Consider the following 19833-nt stretch of genomic DNA (forward strand, 5'->3'; position numbering starts at 1 on the left):
CACTCTTCTAGGCCCTGGGAAACAGCAGAGAACAAAACAGACGAAGTTCACGTGGAGCCCCAGTGTGAACGGCAGTGAGTGGTGCTACCCAGGGCAGGTCGGCTGGACTTACCTGGATTATACCCCTGGGCAGCAACCAGCTCATTCAGCCAGTCAACAAACATCTGTCGAACTCTGGCTCCAGGCCAGCCCTGTGTCAGATGCAGGGGTTGCTCCAGGATGCAGCCAGCCGGCCCTGGAGGACTTTCCAGGCCGGGGCTTGGTATAACAGACATGACGAAACAGGCAAACAGCTTCTGATCTGAGGCTACCCTCAGATCAGAAGCTGAGGGTAGCCGGCTCTGATCCCAGGTTGCCCTTTCCTTCCCCATGCCCCTACCCACCACCCAGTGCAGACACTGTTCCCTTCCTGAGCTTCCAACGCTCCCTGCAGCCCTGAGCTGAGCTGGCCATACAGCCTCGTGCCCACAGCTGTACGGCAAAGTGCCCACCGCCTCCCACTAGGCCTGAGGCTGGTGGGGAACGTCAGAGGCGGGTCCATTTACCCAAAGACCCTCTTGGCCAAGTGGGCCCCAAACTTGGGGTGGGGTTGGAGTTCAGAGGGTGGATCGGACACCAGCCCAGCCTTGGGAGTCTTCTGTCCAGCCAGTGAGCTGGACCGGGGACCACTGTAAGAACACTGTGTGTGTGTGTGTGTGTGTGTATGCATGTATGTGCACAAGCATATGTGCCGGGCCCACCGTCCTGGGGCCTCTCCCATCAGGAGAGGCCAGAGAGCAGGAGGGGTGGGGGTACCTGGACCCCTCTCTTCTGGATGCCTTCTCCCCCCGGGGACGTGCGGGGGCCCGATTCAGGGCGCAGAAACAGCCTCTCATGTACTGAGCCCTCACGGGGGTGCCTGGCACTGGTTAGTGGCTGCCCTGTGTGATTTTATTTAATCCACACACGAGACCCTTGTGGGAGGTATTTATGGATGAGGACGCGGAGGCTCAAAGGAAGCGGGAGAATTAGTTAGTCTACTTGGGCGGCCTTAACAAAATACCACTGATGGGGCAGCTTAGACAACAGACGTTTATTTTCTCACAGTTCTGGAGGCTAGAGGTCGCAGATCAGGACTGGCTTGCAGACGGCTGCCTTCCCGCTGTGTCCTCACACAGCCTCTTCTCTGGGCCTGAGCAGCCCTGGTCTCCTCCTCTTCTGAGAACACAGGTCCTATTGGATTAGGGCGCAGCCATATGACCTCATTCTACCTTAATTCACCCTTTAAGGCCCTGTCTCCAAACACAGTCACATTCTGAGATGCTAGAGGTTAGGGCTTCAACACATGAACTTGGAGGGATCACAACTCGGCCCATAACAAGGGATGACTTGCCCAAGGTCACACAGCTGGTTAGAGGCCAAAGTGAGGTTTGAACTCAGGGCTAACCTCCCCCCAAATTCAGGGCTCTCTTTTCTGCCCGGTGCAGCATCCCAAGTGACCTGTTGGTAGAAAACCAAAGTCAGATGAGCCTCGCCCGCCAGGCCCGCTCTGGGTGAACTTGCCTGAGGCCATGGTGAGCATGGCAGGGCTGACCTGATCCAGGGGCCCAAGATGCAAGTGAAGCGGCCTGGTTTCTCCACAGGCCCCGAGCAGGCGGTCATTGTGTCATTTCTCCCCTGTGAGAAAATAAACAGGGGCTCGGCTGTGTGTCCTCCCTAGCGTTTGTCCCCTCTCCCCTTGGCCGGCTGGCTCCCTCCTTCCCTCTGCTTTTACTGGCCCCCTCCAGTCCCTGAGGCTGAGGCTGGAGCCAGCGGTGCTGGGAGAAGCCACGAGGGCTTCTGCAGAGACCAGGGCATGCCCAGGCCCTGCTGCTCTTGCGTCCCCAGGGAAGAGCTGTCCTACCAGTGACAGCTGGGTGCAAAGCCCTGCCCATCGTGAGAAGTCCCAAACTGCCCCTGCAGACACCTGGCCCACGATGGCCTCACAGCACCTTAATGTGTTGAATCCATGTCTCCCTAGTATGAGCAAGTTTCTGCTGGGGGACAAGGGACAGGCCTGCAAGGGGGGTGGGCAGAGAAGAGCAGAGGCCCTGAGTGGGAGGAGGGGAGGGTCCTCTGGGTGCAGTGGAGACGGCACCCGTCTGCAGATGCGGTTGCAGATGCGGTTGCAGATGCAATCTGTGTGTGCGCTCAGCTGGCTGGAATCCAGGAACTGGCCACCTCCTGCTCTGCAGGGTCATCTGGGGCGGGGAAGTGGGGGAGAAGCTGGGGCAGGAACTGGGCCCTTCCTTTGCAGGAAGGTCACGTAGAGCAGGGCTTCGGGGAGAAAAGCACTGATTCACAGCGGCTGCGGCTTTTCCTCTTCCCCAGCTGTCAGCTATTCGCTGGAAGACAGCGGTTTCCTAGGAATGCCCTCCAGGAAACCTCTTTGCTGCTGACGCAGCCCTCAACCAAAAGGGAACTCTGAAATCTGGCTTCAAAGTCGGGGAAACTGCTCAGCTGGAAGGTGGGAAGAACCTCCACTTGTAGTCAGGAGACCTGGGCTCCAGGCCAGCTGCGAGCCCTCGGCAAGATGCTCAACATCTTTGTGCCTCAGTGTCCCCATTCTTAAGAAAGCTTATGCCCTGATCTCCCAGGCTTGTCGCAGGGACCAGACAAGCTCCCGGGTGCGGGCAAGCGAAGCCTTAGATCTTTCAGAAAAGGGAAATAAATTCAGAGCTAGCACATGAGGGCAGGGAAGTTGTTCACGGCCAAGGCTGCACGGCTGAGGGACAAGAGGGGTTGAAATCCAGTCTGAGCTCCACTTGTCACCCTGGCACAGGACTGTGTCCACCCAGAGAAAGGGACACCTTTTCCATATGATGGCATTAAATGGTCTACGGGGAGTCCCGGTGAACTCAAGCCTGGGGGCCACCGAGCCATGCACGCATTGTCTGTTTAATGTGAGCAGTGTGCTGACAACAGTCAGCATGGGATGTGACGGGGTCCTGAGGGAGGGGAGGGCATGTAACCCCCGTGGAGGAAGCAGAGGGCTTCCCTGCAGACAGGGATGCCTGAGCTCGGTCTTGAAGGGTAAAGGGTTGGCCAAAAGCAGAAGGGAATTGAAGAACCCCTGAAGATTGCTGGAATTCTCCATGGATCTCTTGCATGTCTGGTGAAGACTCACAGCTTTTATTCCAGACTATCTTCTTTTTAAAAAAAAAAAATTTTTTTAAATTTACTTATGTATTTATTTTTGGCTGCATTGGGTCTCTGTTGCTGTGCGTGGGCTTTTTCTCTAGTTGTGGAGAGCGGGGGCTACTCTTCGTTGTGGCGCGCGGACTTTTCATTGCAGTGGCTTCTCATGTTGCGGAGCAAGGGCTCTAGGTGCACGGGCTCTGTAGTTGTGGCACACAGGCTTGGTAGTTGCGGCACACGGGCTTAGTTGCTCCACGGCACGTGGGATCTTCCCGGACCAGGGCTCGAATCCGTGTCCCCTGCATCGGCAGGCGGATTCTTAACCACTGCGCCACCAGGGAAGCCCAAGACTATCTTCTTAAGAGTATTTGACTATCCTTGGAGGATAAAGATAATTTCTCCCTTCTGGGAAGAGGGCAGATTCTTTTTTCCGGACCAAGATGATAAAATAATGTCTCTCACTTTGGAAGAGAGTGTCTCCCCGCAGGGTACAAGGGGGACAGGTCTGCTCACAGCCTTCTTCCTCAGCTCGAGTTTTCTCAGCCTGATCCAGACCCACTGTGTGCATAGCCTCTACCAGGCCCCACCTCCGCATCCCCCTCAGGGCACTCGGCAGGCAAGAGGAGTCAAAGCAAATATGAAGCACGTGCGCCTGGTTGCCAGGGGTAATGAAGTCCCTTGTCATGGTCCCAGGAGTCTCCTGCCAGCACCTGTGAAACTGTGGCAGGTGACCTTGTTAACGTGCAAGTGGGGTGAAATCTCTGGCTCTTGACAGTTTCTGACAAGGAAGATGAAAGAAAGTGAAAAATCACAGAAAAATGAAATAGGAGTGTGTTGTATGCAGGGTCACCAGTCATTTCCAGATCGCTTGTACATAAAGCCTGAGGCAAAGAGTAGTGGAAGGTGAGGATGAGGGGCAGCTGGCCAGGCCCTTGAATAGCCCTGTCTGGCAGCACAGGGAGTCTGGAAATTCTCCACCCACGTAGAACAGAACTGGAGGGGGCCAGCCTGGGGGCGGGAGCGGTGAGCACTCCTAGCAGTCAGACTGTTGCCTTGAAAGACTATGTCTCGTGAAAAGAAACCAGCTTTTCCTGGAGAAATAACTGATCTCAGCTTTGGGACAGGAAATGTAGAATGAAACATCTTGATACACCAGATACGAAGGAAGCTACGGAAATTTCCTAGGGTCATGTCAAAAGGGCTTGGGAGGCCACCTTTAAGATTCCATCAGCCAAAAATGAACAATTTGAGCTTCAGTACAGAAGTGCAATGGATTGAAACCCATTAGACACATATAAGTCCTCTGGGTCCTAATGCTGATCCGTAAGAGAGCTGGACGTCAGAAAAACATGCTGAACAGCAGCTTGAACGTGCAATCAGCAAAGTCCAGACTCGGAAACTCTACCGATCCACAGCCTGGACTCTTCAACAGAAACTGGAAGGAAAAAAAAGGACGAGGAAACCCGCAGAATAAAGACTAAAACCAGGGCTTCCCTGGTGGCGCAGTGGTTGGGAATCCCCCTGCCAGTGCAGGGCACACGGGTTCCAGCCCCGGTCTGGGAGGATCCCACATGCCGCGGAGCAACCGGGCCCGTGAGCCACAACTACTGAGCCTGCGCGTCTGGAGCCTGTGCTCCGCAACGAGAGGCCGCGACAGTGAGAGGCCCGCGCACCCCGATGAAGAGCGGCCCCCGCTCGCCGCAACTAGAGAAAACCCTCGCACAGAAACGAAGACCCAACACAGCCAAAAATAAATAAATAAATTAAAAAAAAAATTTTTTTTTAAAAAGACTAAAGCGAGTGTCTAGGGATACACACTTGTGATAAAACCAAAAAGAACACAAGGAGAGTGGTTACTCTTTGCGGGGATTGACTGGCGTGTTCTGTGACTGGGATGGAGCACACACAGCCCGGGCTTCCAGGGTGGCTGGTGTGATCGTTGATTTTATGTGTCCGTTTGACTAGGCCCCGGTGCCTATTTAGTCAAATATTATTCTGGATGTTGTGGACTTTTTGGATGATGTTAACATTTAAGTGAGTAGACTCTGAGCAAAGCAGATGACCCTCCACAATGCGGGGGGACCCCATCCAATCAGCTGAAGACCTCAGGAGAGCAGAGACTGACCTTCCCTGAGCAAGAAGGGATTCTGCTAGCAGGTGGCCTTTGGCCTGGACCGCAACTCCTCCCCTGGGTCTCCAGCTTGCAATTTTGGACTTACCAGGTCTCCACAATCATGTGAGCTGATTCCTTCAGATAAACGTCTCTCTCTGTATGTATACACATCCAACTGGTTCTATTTCTCAGGAGAATCTTGACTAATACATCTGGTAAAGTTCTATTTCCTGACTTGGGTGGTAGTCACAAGGATGTTCATCTTTTAATTCACTAAGCATTACACGTGTTTTGTAAGGTTTTCTAGATCTGTTTTTATTTTATAATGAAAAGGCAAAAAAGTGTTATTTGTATATAGGTATGTAAATATGTAGAAGGGGCATTCTAATGATGAATACAAACTGACATTTGGGATTTCTGGGGAAGAAAAGGGTTGGCCACGTTTTACTCCGAAGGTTTCTGTACTATGTACCTCTTATGACAGAACATGTCTGTACATTTTGGATGTAACTAGGGAAACAATGCTGGTCCTAGTTGTGATACACATAGAAAGGTCACCCTTACCAGAAATCCAACAGAAAATGGCTTAATACGAGGGATGGAGAGCCATGTCTGCTGGGGCCCTATGAACCACATGAGGAGAAAGGAAAGTCAAGGCAGTGTGACTTACTTACGAAACTGTCGTTTACTTGAGAAATGAACAAGCTGCTTTTAACCTTTAGAGCCATGAACGTTCAAGTTACTGCACTTGTTAAATAGTTAAGTATATTTTTGTTCTACAGGGAGGACAAATAATGAGAGAGAAGCGGGGTCACGAAGTAGTTAACGGTTCTAGAAAATAGAAGAACAGAATTTTTACCACCTGAACATTGAGGCCTTTTAAGAGACTCCTTTTAAATATTCCACTTGTCAGTATTCGCGTTTCGTTGAACATCAGCCGGCCCTCAGGGCTGCCCATTCTTGAGCTTTAGTGATACATGTTCACACACCTTACGCTTCTTGTACTTGTTACTTAAATCCCGAAAGCTCCCCCAAATCTGTATGACAATAAGAGTTCTTTATCCTGGTCACGTGATTGGATGTATTAGGACAACCTCATGGAGAAAGGATAAACTGATGCAAAATGGGCCCATTAGAAACAAAAGTATCACCCTTGAATCTGTCACGGATATAAATAACCCTCTTGGCCAGTATCTCAACTTCCAGTCCGTACCTCCGAACTTTAAAGGCGTCAGCCACTGCTAAATAAGACAGGTTTCACTTCATAAAGACAGGCGGCCACAAGTGTCGTGGTTTAGTGTTCCTTTTTTCTTTGCTCTCTATTTAAAGTCATCTAGGTATATGGCTTCTTTTTAAAAAGAACGTTACTGAAACATAATTAGCAAACCACATAATTCCATTTGATGTGTACAAGTCACTGGGTTTTATTTAGTACATTCAGAGTTTTACAACCATCATCGCGACCGGTTTCCAAACATTTTCATCAGCCCCCCAGGAGAATCCTCACGCCCATCAGCAGTCACTACGTCCCCATTTCCCTCTCTCCCTGCCTCCCGGCATCACACATCCCCTTTCGGTTTCTATAGATTTGCTTATTCTGCACATTAGATACAAGTCGAATCGTATAATACAGGGTCTCGCGTGACTGGCTTCCTTCCCTTGGCCAAATGCTGGAGCTGTAGCAATGCTTCATCCTTTATGTGGCCGCGTAATATTCCAGTACATGGAGAGAGTTAGTGCTACTTTTAAATGTCTTTTACAAACCCACGGTGAGTACCACCCTGTGTGGGACACTGGGCCAAGGGCAACAAAGGCAAGGCAGGCAGCCCGTGCCCTCAGAGGAGCTTGGATAACCTCCCAGCCCCCAGGCACGGTGTAAGGGCAGACCCCTACAAGTGCTGGAAAAGACCCAAGGAAAATGCAAAAATGCCAACGGACAGAGGAGAGGGGACTTTTGTGTGTGGGAGAGAAGGCAGCTGAGGAAGACAGGGCACTTTCAGATACACCTTGAGGATGGGTCAGATGGAGGGAGAGGCACTCCAGGGTACAAGGCACAGCAAAGAGCAAAGGCACAGGAGGCTGAAAAGTCCGGGCGGTCGGGGGAGCAGGGAGAGCAAAGTGGTAGGTGGCGGTGTGGGAGAGGGGAGGCTGGAAGACAGACAGATGGGGAGTGGACCCCATCAGGAGGGGCCAGGAGCACAGACTACAAAGTCGGGGACCTGAAATTAATACTCGGATTCAGTTATAAATCTTTATTTTTCAGACTTGTCCATTATTGACAAATAAAATACAAAAGCAATCAAAAATTATACTATTTTCTAAAAATAGTTTTCCATTTGGGGTTTATGTCCCTCTTCCATAAAATCACTGTAAAGACTGAAGAGGTTCTGACTTCAAATTCCTCAAAGACTTTCACTGGCTGCAGAAGCCCCAGTGAACGTGTCGCTCCTTAAAAGTCAAGAGCAAAAAAACCCGCTTAAAAAGCAAATGCACCTTTCTCAGTGCAGAGATTTAGCCTCCCAAATCACACAGGACCTGTAGGAGCTGGGGAAGTAGGTAAAGGTGAGCAAGCCATCCTGGGGGAGGCCTGGAGCGCGGCCCGCACGGCCTGATCACATCCCCGGGAGGGCCTGCAGCCGCGCGGGGAGCCTCCCTCTGGCCCCAGCTCTTCTGTCTCTGATCAGCACACATTCTAAGGGACGTGTTCACATTCAGAAAAGCGTCGACAGCATTTCAGTAGTAACCAAGGCATACCTTGTTCATGGACAATTTTATTCTGTAAGAAAACGGGAAGAAGAAGTTGTTGAACCCGAAGCTGGTCAACTCTGAGGAAACGAGGATGAGCAGAACCCGCCACGGAACGTGTATGACAGACCCACCCAACCCAGCAACCCTGGGGATGCATCTATTTTGAACTCGCCCACAGGGAGAGGCAGAAGCCGGCAGAAGCAAAGTGCCCAGGTGCAGAAGAGGACAGCAGCGCTACACGTGCCCTTCTGCTTTCAGAAGGACACCGACCCTTTAAATGCCAGGTGCAGGGTTACCTGTCAATCGGATAAGGGTTTTCACAAAGGTTGACCAACACGTACAAATGTCTCAAAGCATACTCGTACTGGAGGAAAACAAACCAAAAAGCGCGATCAAACATCATCATTTTATAACACGATCAACTCCTAACATGGGAATATGTAAAGCATCTAGACCAGTGGTTCCTGAGAATTCCCTGGCAGTCCAGTGGTTAGGACTCTGCACTTTCACTGCTGAGGGCCCAGATTCGATCCCTGGCTGGGGAGCTAAGATCCCACAAGCCACCTGGTGCAGTCACAAAAAAAAGAAAAAAAAAATTAGACCGGTGGTTCTTGACCTTTATCGAGTCAGGGACCCCCTCCCACCTTTAGATTATCTGGTGAGATTTATGGACCGTCTCGCAAGAAAAATGCACACGTGCAGGGGATGGACAGCAGCCTCGAGCCCAGGTAAGGACTCCTGGATGAGAACCCCCTGGCCCTGCTCCCCTCTGTTAGCTCGGACCTCCCCCTGGCAGCCTGGCTGTTAGTCTGGGACACAGTGGTGAGGGAGACAGATGGTAAGTGACTGCCAGACAGATGGCAACTAAGACGGAAATAACTGGGGGTGTTTACCTTGAAAAACACCTCAAGGGAACCTGAGAACTCACGAGAGGAAGAAAGGAGAGATTCACTTTCTGTGATTCCAGCAGGCAAAAATGTTAACACCAGAGGATTAAGTATTTGTTAAATAAATGGGAATTTTAAAAATCATTCAATAAAGAGAATGCTTTGTTAAATAAATGAAAAATAAAATTCAGAGCCTCTTGATAATGGAGAGCTACCTCCCAAGTGCCCAGCACTCCATCCTCAGGAGTATATGAGGAGGACCATGGTCTGCGTGTCACAGCCCAGAGAGGACTTTCTGCAACAATGAAAACGTTCTATAACGTCCTCAGCTCGGTAGCCACTCACCGCATGTGGCTCCTAAACACGGGAAATGTGCCTCTACCGCAGCTAAGGAACTGACTTTTACGCTTGCTTTCACTTTAATCCGTTTATTTCTTTATTTTAAATTAATTTTTTTCTACTGGAGTAGAGTTGCTTTACAATGTTGTGCTAGTTTCCGCTGCACAGCAAAGTGAGTCAGTTACACATACACATATATCCACTCTTTTGCAGATTCTTTTCCCGTATAGGTCATCACAGAGTACTGAGTAGAGTTCCCTGTGCTATTTAGTAGGTTCTTTTAGTTACCCATTCTATATAGAGTAGTGTGTATACGTCAATCCTTAATCAATTTAAATTCAAGTTTAAGGAGCCACGTGAGGCTAGTGACTACTGTTATCGAAGAGCCTGGGTCTAAAGCGGGACTTGGCAAACTTTTCTGTCAAGGGCGAGACAATAAATATTTGAGGCTTTGTAGGTTGCGTGAACTACTCAACTCTGCTGCAGGGTGAAAGCTATGTGACTGAGTGGAGTGTGGCTGTGTTTCGATAAAAGTTTATTTATAAAAACAGGCTGTGGAGGGAAAAACCCAACAGGCTGTGGGCAGGAATGGGCCTGCGGGCCACAGTTTGCCAACCCCTTCCCTATAAGGAGCCACGCATCATGTAAGTACTGACCAGAAAGGAGGCCTTTTAGGTACCTTCCAACCCTGACATTCGACAATCTGCAGAAACTAGGTCCTTTCTTCTCCTCCATGGGCCAGGGCCTGCGTCAACAACAGATCTGGGAAGGAGGTCAGAAGAGACCCAGAAGGGAGAAAACCTGCGTGGCTGGTGTGAGGGGCAGGGCGGAGGGGTGGGGTTTGGCAGGGACGGCACGGTGTGAAGAGAAGGAAGTCCCCTTCAAAGGCCAATGGAAATGGCAGTTGAATGGTCTATGACTGGTAAGCTCTCCCAGCCACTGGGACAGCTCAGAGTGTCTGGGGCCAAGATTTAGGGTCAGTGATTTTGGATGACCTTTCTCCTCTCACATCCCCACCAAAGGCCTCTGAATGAGCCTGTTGCTTCTTCTACAAGACAGAACCTTCTACAAGGCAATGCACCTAATGTGATTCCCAGTGGACAGCACCAACTCAGGTTTGGGGTTTAAGATGCAGAGGAAGGCCAAGCTAGTTGGCCCACGGAAGGCAGGGTGCAGAGGCTGGCAGCCCCAGGGTCTGGGCTTACCGTGGGGTTGTGCCAGTTGAAGCAGTGCGTGCAGAAGTGCGACACGGCTGCCTGGTAGCAGTCGTGTGCCGTGAGCGGGGCTCTCTGCGACAGGAGCCTGTCTACCTCGGCATCGGACCCTGAGATCAAGGCGACAATCTTCCACACTGACTTCTCAATGACATTTCTGGCCTGTGAAGAAACACATCTTTTCTCAATGTATCTTACGTAACGTAGTCTCTCCTGGAACCCTGGACCAGTTAGATGCTTCTTTCATAGAGCCTCCACCCCAGTACGTTGAAAGAGATGCCAACAGATGCTTTCTGCGGCCAAAGATGCACACGCGGGGCTTCTGTTACAGCTAGAACCCTTCAGGAATGCCTTGCCTTTTAAGGATCTTCGGGCATGATGGAAGCATTTAAATCTGCATACCTGAAGAGCAGGTATGGCCCAGGTTAAGGAAGTGGGGGTGGGGGGGAGGGCATGTAGAAATTGTGCCCCAAAGTAGACTGTTGTCCCATAAGCGGTGCTATGTGTTCACAGGCACCTTTGTCCGTTCTGGAAACCATCAGATGCTTAGACAGAAGGATGCAAAGGGTGGACCTCATTTTCTTCCCAGATAAAGAAAACCAGCATCATAAGGAGAAAGCTGCTTCCACGTCAACCAAAACTTACAGTCGAGCCCCCTGGCCCTCCCGCTCCCCGGCCAGGGTTTGCTCCATTCATGCCCGAATGCTCCCTGCCCATTGTGTGCCAGACCAGTGGGTCTCAACATGTGGTCCAGGACCACGGGGGTCCCCCAGGCTTCTTGGGGGCTCCATAATGTCCTCCCTTTCCCAACTATGTATCTGTGTAAGGTTACATTTTCTTTATCTATCTCAACCAGAACAAAAGAGCCCAACAGTGAATGCAGACGCAGGTACGATGACCCAGCTGTCTCCTGTAACGCCAGGCAGAAAACAGATTTGCAGAAGTGTAGTGATGCCACTCTTCTCACCCAAATTGTTTTTATTTTAGAAAATAATTCTTTTTCATAAAACATATATTAACACAGAATGGGTTTATTATTATTTCTAAGTGAGTTACTATTTTAAAAATCTCAGTGTTCATTTCTAACGCAGTAACTATTGATATAACCCACACCAACAAAAGCTCTTTGGGATCAATAATTTTAAGAGTGTAAAGAGGTCCGAGAGCAAAAAAAAATATGAGAACTGTTGTATTACCCTGTGGTGCCAACAACTACAGCAAAAACCCCATCCTGGTTAATGTACCACGTGTAGGATTGCTACCTGCCAGGATTATGAGATATACGACTTTAAGACAGGCCATACAGATTTTTTTTTTTCTTTCCTAGAAAATTCAGGCTGTATCCCAGCACATCAATCCCTGTGTTGTGCTGATGAGGGGACAGAGTCAGCACAGCTGGCTTTGTTCAACAGATAGTCTGCCCAGCGTCTCGTGAGTACACACCTGGTGGTTCCAGCCACACAGCTAGAATTTGAAAAGAAACTCGGCCGGTTGCAAACAAACTGATGAGCTCCTGAAAACAAACCCAGTCACCGTAAAAGATTGCTCAAGCATTTTAGGAAGAATTTGGGGCTGTGACTATGATTTCCTAAGGCAGCAGAAATTTTCTGTGGACTGGATTTTTGTTTTTAAATACGATTAGCTACTAACTCACCAAGCAGCAAAATAAAAATGTCTCGTAAGCAACTAGGTGTAAAAGAAGAAACACCCATATGCCCTGGCTTCTTGGCAGGAGACAGGCTCCCTCCCTTTGCCTCCTCCTTCCAAAGAGGTCAAGGCCAGTTTACCGATGAAGAATGAGGCTGGCCACTGCCCTGCTCACTCGCGTCCATCTTACAGCGAGTACAAAGCCTGGTTTCCTTTCCCATGTACTCCCAGCGTGGCAGGAGGAGGGTGATCCCAGAGCTCTGTCGCTTGGCTCCCACCAACACGGATCTACGGTCAGGAGGCAGAGACGGGACTCGCACACGCTGCCCGGCAAGGCTGGGAGGCGCAGCTTCGCCACCACTTACCTCCAGATGCCTGTCGATCTTCTTGACAAGACGCCTGGACTCCTGCAGATCATTGATGCTCATCAGTTTCCTTTTCATGATGGTGAGGGGCACCTCGGGGCTTGGAGTGAGGTCAAGGTGTTTGACTGGGGGCAGGGAGATGGGAGAACTAGCTTTGTGTTTCAGACCCTGAAACTGCATCAACTTCATGGCAGAGATGGACTGGGGAGGGAGGGGGAGAGAGAGAGAGAGAGAGTCAGTTTGAGTGAGAGGAGCAGATGTGCCAAACGTCCCTTGGGTCCTGGTGTCCACAGCTCACCCCACGTGGTTTCAGGACCACTGAAGGGTCACAATCGCAGCCTGAAAGCACGCGCTTGGTCTTCAGCGGCGGGCGAGGCAACGCATCTGACCACCTGAAATCCACCGATGATGAACTTCGAAGCTGCCTGGCGGCCTCTGCAGCAGAACCGCTACCCAGCTCTGCCACGCTCGTACCAGAGTCGTTTCAGCCAGGGGTGACCCTGGGCTGTGCTCACCCGCCTGCCCCTAGTGGCCAGCAGAAGGAAGGTGCAGAGCACCTGTCCAGGTCAGAGCTGAGGTCTGGGTCCACTGAGATGGGCAGAGCTAAAGCCACCGAGGGGCGGGGCCGACTTGGCATCAGGGCTAACAGGCGGGCCCGACTGCCTGGCTGCGTTTGCCTGCAGGGGTCACTGCAGACCGGATCCCGATTAAGAGGGAAAGAAATGCTACAAGCAGTCATGTTCCTAAACCAAGCGACGCTAATCTAAAAACAGTTCTAAAACAAAAAATAAAACATACACACACGTATGTAGAAACATAGTGCTTAGAAGAGATCCTTCATACCTCCTCAACCAAGAGCAGACGTGGCTAATGCTGAGGAAATTGTAAAGAGAACAGAAAGCTCAGGGCAGAAGAGTGGTTGCTGGTACCCTCCCTCCCTCCAATCCCCCGACAAAGCTGGGGCAGGGCCACCTTTGACCCTGCCCCCTCTGAATTACCTTTCCCTGGCCTTCTCTCTGCTCCACCTCCCCACTACCCCCCCTCAAAAGCCTGACCAAGCCCACGACATCCTGAGGGCACTTCTCGTGGCCTGTGACTCCCCTGCTGGCTCCCGGGCCCTCCAGTCCACGCTCTGGCCGAGAAGTGCTGAAGGGAACAGCTGGACTGACTGCTCACAAGCTCTTCTAGAAGGCCAATGCTCACATCAAAGGAATAGAACTCAGCTGGCGAGCTCTCAGCTGGTGGCAGGCCACCCGGGGGATGATGTCCGGTCGTACAGACTACGGGGGACCCGGCACAGATCACCTCCTCTGCACATCCCGAGGGCTATAGCCCCAGGGGAGGCACCTAAGGCCCAAGCCTTCAGCAGCCACCCGCTATGACCTCTGTCCGGACAGCCCTGATGGACTGACCTATTTCACCACCTAGGTCCCTTCCGAAGGTAGTTGGGGGTGGGGGGTTAGGGGCGGTAAAAGTCTCGAATTTATAGCCAAAGGGTCAAGATAACATCCTGCAACTGCAGGAAGGCTGGACCCCGGAGGATTCAGGGTGTGGGGTTCTACGGGGCAAAGCCACAAAACTCACAGGAGAAGCTTTCGATTCAGTAACCCCTCACTGTGTGTTTCGTGCACGTGATGGACCCCCTTCTTTTTGCTCCTCATCACCTTGTGCGCTAGGGCTTTGACCAAGGAGGAAACGAGAGGTTTCAGAGAGGCCAGGTAGGTTGCCCAAAGTCTCACAACTTTGTGAGTTTGAACCTAAGTCCGGTTCCAAAGCATAGGCGGAATCTCCAGGACGGAGCGGCCATGAGAGGCAGAGCCAGCCCTGCCTCAGCCCTGCCTCACCCGGCTGGATCCCGTTTCTCCACCGGGAGACAAGCGTCCCCGGTAAGTCAGCCTGAGACTCGAGGCATCATCAGAAGTGCGAGGCTCCCCTACTCACCTTGTTTCCATACTGCATGACGTGGCTGGTGTTGGTGTGGGATTTCACCAGCTGGTACTGCTTGTGGAGGGTCTCTTTGGTCAGATCCTCCTGCAAAAATGAAAACAGTCAAGTCCTTTGATGATCGCAGCTGACAGCTAAGCCTCAGCTGAGCAGCCGGCACCCAGATGGCTCACCACGTCCGAGTCTTCCATCCAGTTGACACTATACCAGTCCCCCAGGAACGTGGACCTCGTCTCATCGTAGTAACAGGCATAGGACGACTCCTTGGGGTTGGCAGCAGTAGTTGCATAAACTACGAGGAATTAAAGACACACTTCAGTGGTATTTTATTCTCGGCTGTCTGCGGATTCCACTTGAAGCTTGAGTTCCTCCTCCTTTCCCAGTGCAATCAAAGCAGGTCACCTATGATCAGCTCAGGGAGGGCAGGGAGACCTCCTTGTAGCCAGCCCTGTTCACTGAGTTTCAGTAACTCATCTAAAACTAAATGTGGAAAAAGAGAAGCCAGCTGATAGACACTTTCTGCAGCAATGAGCAAGCAGGAGTGCTTATTAGGACATCCAGCTGTTTTGGAATAGTGCTAACAGATTTGAGTAGCTCTGGAAGCTTGAAGGATATGGACCTCATTTCATTTCCACAGAAAGTGGACATTTATTAAAGAAACACTTAGATGGACTGAACATATGAAATAGCTACCATTGACTACCTAGCTACCACGGGCTCAGAACTATGCTGGACAAATGTCATCGCTTAAAATGTAACTCTCCTAACAGACGCTATCTTTATCCCCATTTTACAGATGAGTAAATCTGAGGGTCCAAGAGGGTAAGTCACCTGCCCAAGATCAGAGAGCCGGCAAGCAACACATCTCAAAGGACAGAGGCCGGTGCAAAGGCTGTGATTTTGGTCTTAAGTAGCCCTACTAGAACCCGGCAGAGCACCACAGAGTTCACATCCAGAGCTTACATCCCTTCATCCCCTGACCACTAATCCTCCAGGAGTAGAAGAAGCTCAGAGCTGCCCACAGGTATCCGCCTACTTCCAAGCACTAGGCTGGCCTAGGCCTGGCTTATGTAAAGACACTTGGTTCTTCCCACGGGCAGATTCAGAGAATGTCCAATTGCACCGGGTAGCAAGGTGCTCACCCAGCCCGGCCCAGAGGCCAGTGCTCCTACCACCTACCATCGATGTTGGGGGGCAGGTGGCTCATCATGGACCCAGACTCGCAGGCTTCAATGTAGAACACCATCTGGGAGGCGAATGAGACAGGTGAACTCACCCCGCCTAGGCACAGACCTCTCGCAAATGCTACTTCGACTTTGCCCACTCTCTTGACCTGTTTCTTTTTTTAGAGATCTTTAAAACAATATCTCTAGTAGAGGATATTGATTTGCTCTATAGATTTTTTTTTCCTTCCAGTTTTATTGAGATATAATTGACATACAGCGCTGTGTAAGTTTAAGGTGGTTGGATTGACATATACTGTGAAATGATTACCACAATAAGTTTAGTGAAGACCATCATCTCACGCAGATACAACATTAAATAAATAGACAAAAATTTTTTCCTTCTGAGGAGAACCCCTAGGATTTGCTGTCTTAACAACTTTCATACATAACATACAGCAGTTAATTATATTTATCACATTGTAACTTACATCCCTAGTACTTATCTTTTTTTTTTACATCTTTATTGGAGTATAATTGCTTTACAATGGTGTGCTAGTTTCTGCTTTGTAACAACGTGAATCAGCTATACATATACATATATCCCCATATCTCCTCCCTCTTGCGTCTCCCTCCCTCCCACCCTCCCTATCCCACCCCTCTAGGTGGTCACAAAGCACCGAGCTGATCTCCCTGTGCTCTGCGGCTGCTGCTTCCCACTAGCTGTCTATTTTAAGAGTCTTTCACTTCTGCTTTTGGGAGACATCTCTGCTGTAAGAAGCAGAGGCTACAGAAGCTGTTGTCATACAAACCAGAAGGACCCAAATTTATGCACGGCTAATAGAATAAAATGATCTATTCGCTGAAATAAGGCAGAAAAAAATGGAGCCATAGATGATGCTAAGGAAAACTGATCTGCCATCCAACGCAGGGAGCAGTTTCCAAGAGCAAAACATGTTACTAACACATACACGCCTGAGCTACACAGGTTCCGTAGAGGGTGCAAAAGGGGCCAGAGAGGGCCAAAGGGAAACTAAGAAGGTGGTATTTTCCTCCCCAGCTGCCCCAGACTGGTGACAGCCCTCGAAACAGGAGTCCTCAAAGCGTGGTCCCTGGACCAGAAGCATCAGAATCACCCGAAAACTCAGAAATCAAACCCCCAGGCCCCTCCCCAGAACAACTGGGCCAAATTCTGCGGCTGGGGCCCACACTGTACTTTAACAAGATCGCCAGCGATTCTGGTCTAACAGCTAAAGCTGTAGAATCACAAAAAGTTAATCTTGGGAGACCAGAGGTCAAGACTGATTGAAAGGACACCCTTTCCAAAAAACACAGCCAATCCAGAGTTAGGAGGCCTGTCGAAGAACCATGGGCTTTGCTTCCACTGCATCCCTCACATTCCTCCCCCAAGGCCACCCCAAGCACTGACATTACCTTTTGGTACATCTTGTGTTTGTGCATGTAATGGATGGTCTCATTCAGGTCCTTGACGTGAAGCTGAAAGGTAAGAATATGGACATTCAGACCAAACACATCAAGAGAAACCATTTGCTGGATAACCCACTAATCAAGTCTGAATGATGCTTTATAAATTCTTATTTAGAAACCCTGAGAGATAATCGTGGTGAACAGCATTATCCCGGAACCTCATCGAGGGCTTTAATCACATAATAAAAAGGGGACGCAGACGTGCTTCCTCATCACTTTGTCCGGAGCATTCGGGGACTACGTTCTATGACTGCGTCTAGTGCACCGCACCCAAGCTCAGGGACGGCGACTCATGCTGTGATGTCAGGAGACACGCAGGGAAAACCTGCTGGAAGAGATGCCTCTGGATAGATTTCAAGCTGCTAAATGTGACCTCACCCTCAGCAGCCACATATGAACCTACGCTGTAGGATGTTAGAGACACACATCACAGGTGGCCTGCCAACACTGAGGTTTAGTTTCCCAATCTCCCAGCTTGTTGTTGTTTTTTTTTTGGCCGTACCACATGGCTTGTGGGTCCCCCGACCAGGAACTGAACCTGGGCCCTCGGCAGTGACAGTGTGGAGTCCTCACCACTAGACCGCCAGGGAGTTCCCCCCAGCTTGTCTTTAAAACAGTAAGAAAAACTCACATCGTCGTTAGGAAACACCAGTATTCCAGTGGCTCCGTGATCAGTGAAGTAAACGAACACGTGGTCCCGGGGGCCACTGCCAAGAGACACGCAGACGAGCATGAGAGTCCAAGTGGACCATTGCTTATTTCTACTTCCATTTCTCTGAAAAGCCACCCCAATCAAAAAAACTCAGGAGAGGGCTTCCCTGGTGGCGCAGTGGTTGAGAGTCCGCCTGCCGATGCAGGGGACACGGGTTTGTGCCCCAGTCCGGGAAGATCCCACATGCCGCGGAGCAGCTGGGCCCGTGAGCCATGGCCGCTGAGCCTGTGCGTCCGGAGCCTGCGCTCCGCAACGGGAGAGGCCACAGCAGTGAGAGGTCCGCGCACCGCAAAAAAACAAAACAAAACAAAACAAAAACAAAAAACAAAACAAAAAAAACAAAAAAACAAAACAAAACAAAAAAAACAACTCAGGAGAGGTCTGAGGATTACAGTCTCCCAACCAGGTGGGAGGAGGAGCACAAAAGCCCGCGGCCCGGCCTGTTCCCTCTGTTCCCACTGGGTGCCGTTCTGAACCACAAGGCGTATCCCAGAGCCTGGAGGGTGCTCAGCAGACAGCCCAGGGTGACCTGGATAGCAAGGCCTCTGGCAATAGGGCCTCATCCCGGGTGGCCACGCTGGGCCACCAGACCGCTCCGAAACGAGTAAGGGAGCCGGGACACGGCGCCAAGCACGGTCCTGCAGCTCCAGCTGCCCCTCCGGGCCCTCGGCCTGCACACGGCCTGGGATGCCCACCTGCGCCCCTCAGCAGGCTTCCACTCAGAGGGCCCTGCTTCAAGGCTGCAGAGATGCAGTAACTCACCCGGAGGCAATGTGGTTCATCCCGCGCAGATGTCCGTCTCTGCTCTAACTCACACGAGCTACTTGTGCCCAGGTCTCCCCTCGGGCATAAGGGAAACAGCACCATTTGCCAAGTACCTGAGACTCTCTGAAGTCATGCTCTAAGGTCCCTGACGTCACGTCAAAATGCTGCATAAAGAGATGCTAAACAAGACATCTCTAACCCACAGCCAACAGGGCAAGCAATGGGATGAGTTTTCTCCCATACGGAGGTTTGCTCTGAACTCACAAAGGTCCTCCTCCCACTGGGCTGACCTGCCATCAGAGCACGGGGTCGGCAGGAGGCGGGGCGGGGGCCCTACAACCCGACTGGCCACACAGCCTCACGCCTGTCTTGGCGTGTGTTCCACTGGTAGTGGAGCCGACCAACACTAGAATCCACAGACAACAGAACGCAGTGGGTTTAAGTGATGGGGAACGTTTCACTGAGGCTAACCAGGGACCCTGGATCACAGGGTTAATTCGTTACAGAAATGGGCCGCCAAAAGAAGCCACCAGGTCTGTGCAGCCTGTCAGGGCAAAGGGCCCCACGCTGCTGGGAAACAGTCCGGGAACAAAGGGCAAGGCCTGTTTGAATTCTCAGTTCTGGAGTACCACGTCATTCAGAAAAGTGTGACAGCCATAAAACAGACATTACCTCTTCAAGACCTTTCCAGATCCTTTGCCCTTCACTGCCTCTGCATCACCTCTCAACACAGCAAGGAAATTCTGTGGGGTGACATCCTACAAAGAATTGGGAGTTGAAAATCAGATGCAGCTGTAACTCCAAATCAGTGCGTTTGCTCAGTCTGTCGCAGAGGGCCCAGGCCGCCGTCCACATACCTCCAAGGCTTAAGGTTTAAGGGCAAACACTTTGCAACCAGGAAAGATCCAGTGTTTCCTGGGCACGTGCAGGACCTCGTCTCGGGTATCATCTTGTCTTTGGCTGATGCCAACTCAGCAAGCCTGCCATTCCTTCTTGACCATTATAAAGTTCATGTGGAGAAACCCAAAGATGCCGGTAGGCAGGGACAAAGAGCAGAGGAAGAGCGCACGGCCTCAGAGAGACAGCAAAGAGGGCGGCAGAGACATCAGCGCCGACCTCTGCAACCAGCCTGCCTCCTAAAAGGCCAGTTCCCAAGGATGCTCCTTAAAGGGCATTTTGTAAAATGGATGTGCAACCGTTAAAAAACGTAATACAGAAAAGCACAAGGAAAAAAAAAACATCAAAAATCCCACCACCTAAATTCCAAATGTTTCCCTATATAACTATATAGA

At 50.8% G+C, this 19833-nt stretch overlaps 1 protein-coding gene across 1 annotated transcript in view; it reads right to left on the bottom strand.

Annotated features, from left to right (window-relative positions):
* Positions 1-7494: 7494 nt before the first annotated feature.
* LGMN (legumain) overlaps positions 7495-19833 on the bottom strand; it is a 36709-nt gene continuing 24370 nt past the window's right edge. The window contains exons 5-14 of the mRNA XM_007127325.3: positions 19214-19299; positions 17696-17771; positions 17011-17073; positions 15593-15659; positions 14587-14705; positions 14411-14500; positions 12470-12670; positions 10449-10619; positions 8314-8381; positions 7495-8045 (exon numbers count right to left, since the gene is read on the bottom strand). Of these exons, the coding sequence (XP_007127387.1) occupies positions 8003-8045; positions 8314-8381; positions 10449-10619; positions 12470-12670; positions 14411-14500; positions 14587-14705; positions 15593-15659; positions 17011-17073; positions 17696-17771; positions 19214-19299 (984 nt within the window). The 3' untranslated portion in view covers positions 7495-8002. The remainder of the gene's footprint in view (positions 8046-8313; positions 8382-10448; positions 10620-12469; positions 12671-14410; positions 14501-14586; positions 14706-15592; positions 15660-17010; positions 17074-17695; positions 17772-19213; positions 19300-19833) is intronic.

This window comes from Physeter macrocephalus, chromosome 11, assembly GCF_002837175.3.
Source record: "Physeter macrocephalus isolate SW-GA chromosome 11, ASM283717v5, whole genome shotgun sequence".
Lineage (NCBI taxonomy): Eukaryota > Metazoa > Chordata > Mammalia > Artiodactyla > Physeteridae > Physeter > Physeter macrocephalus.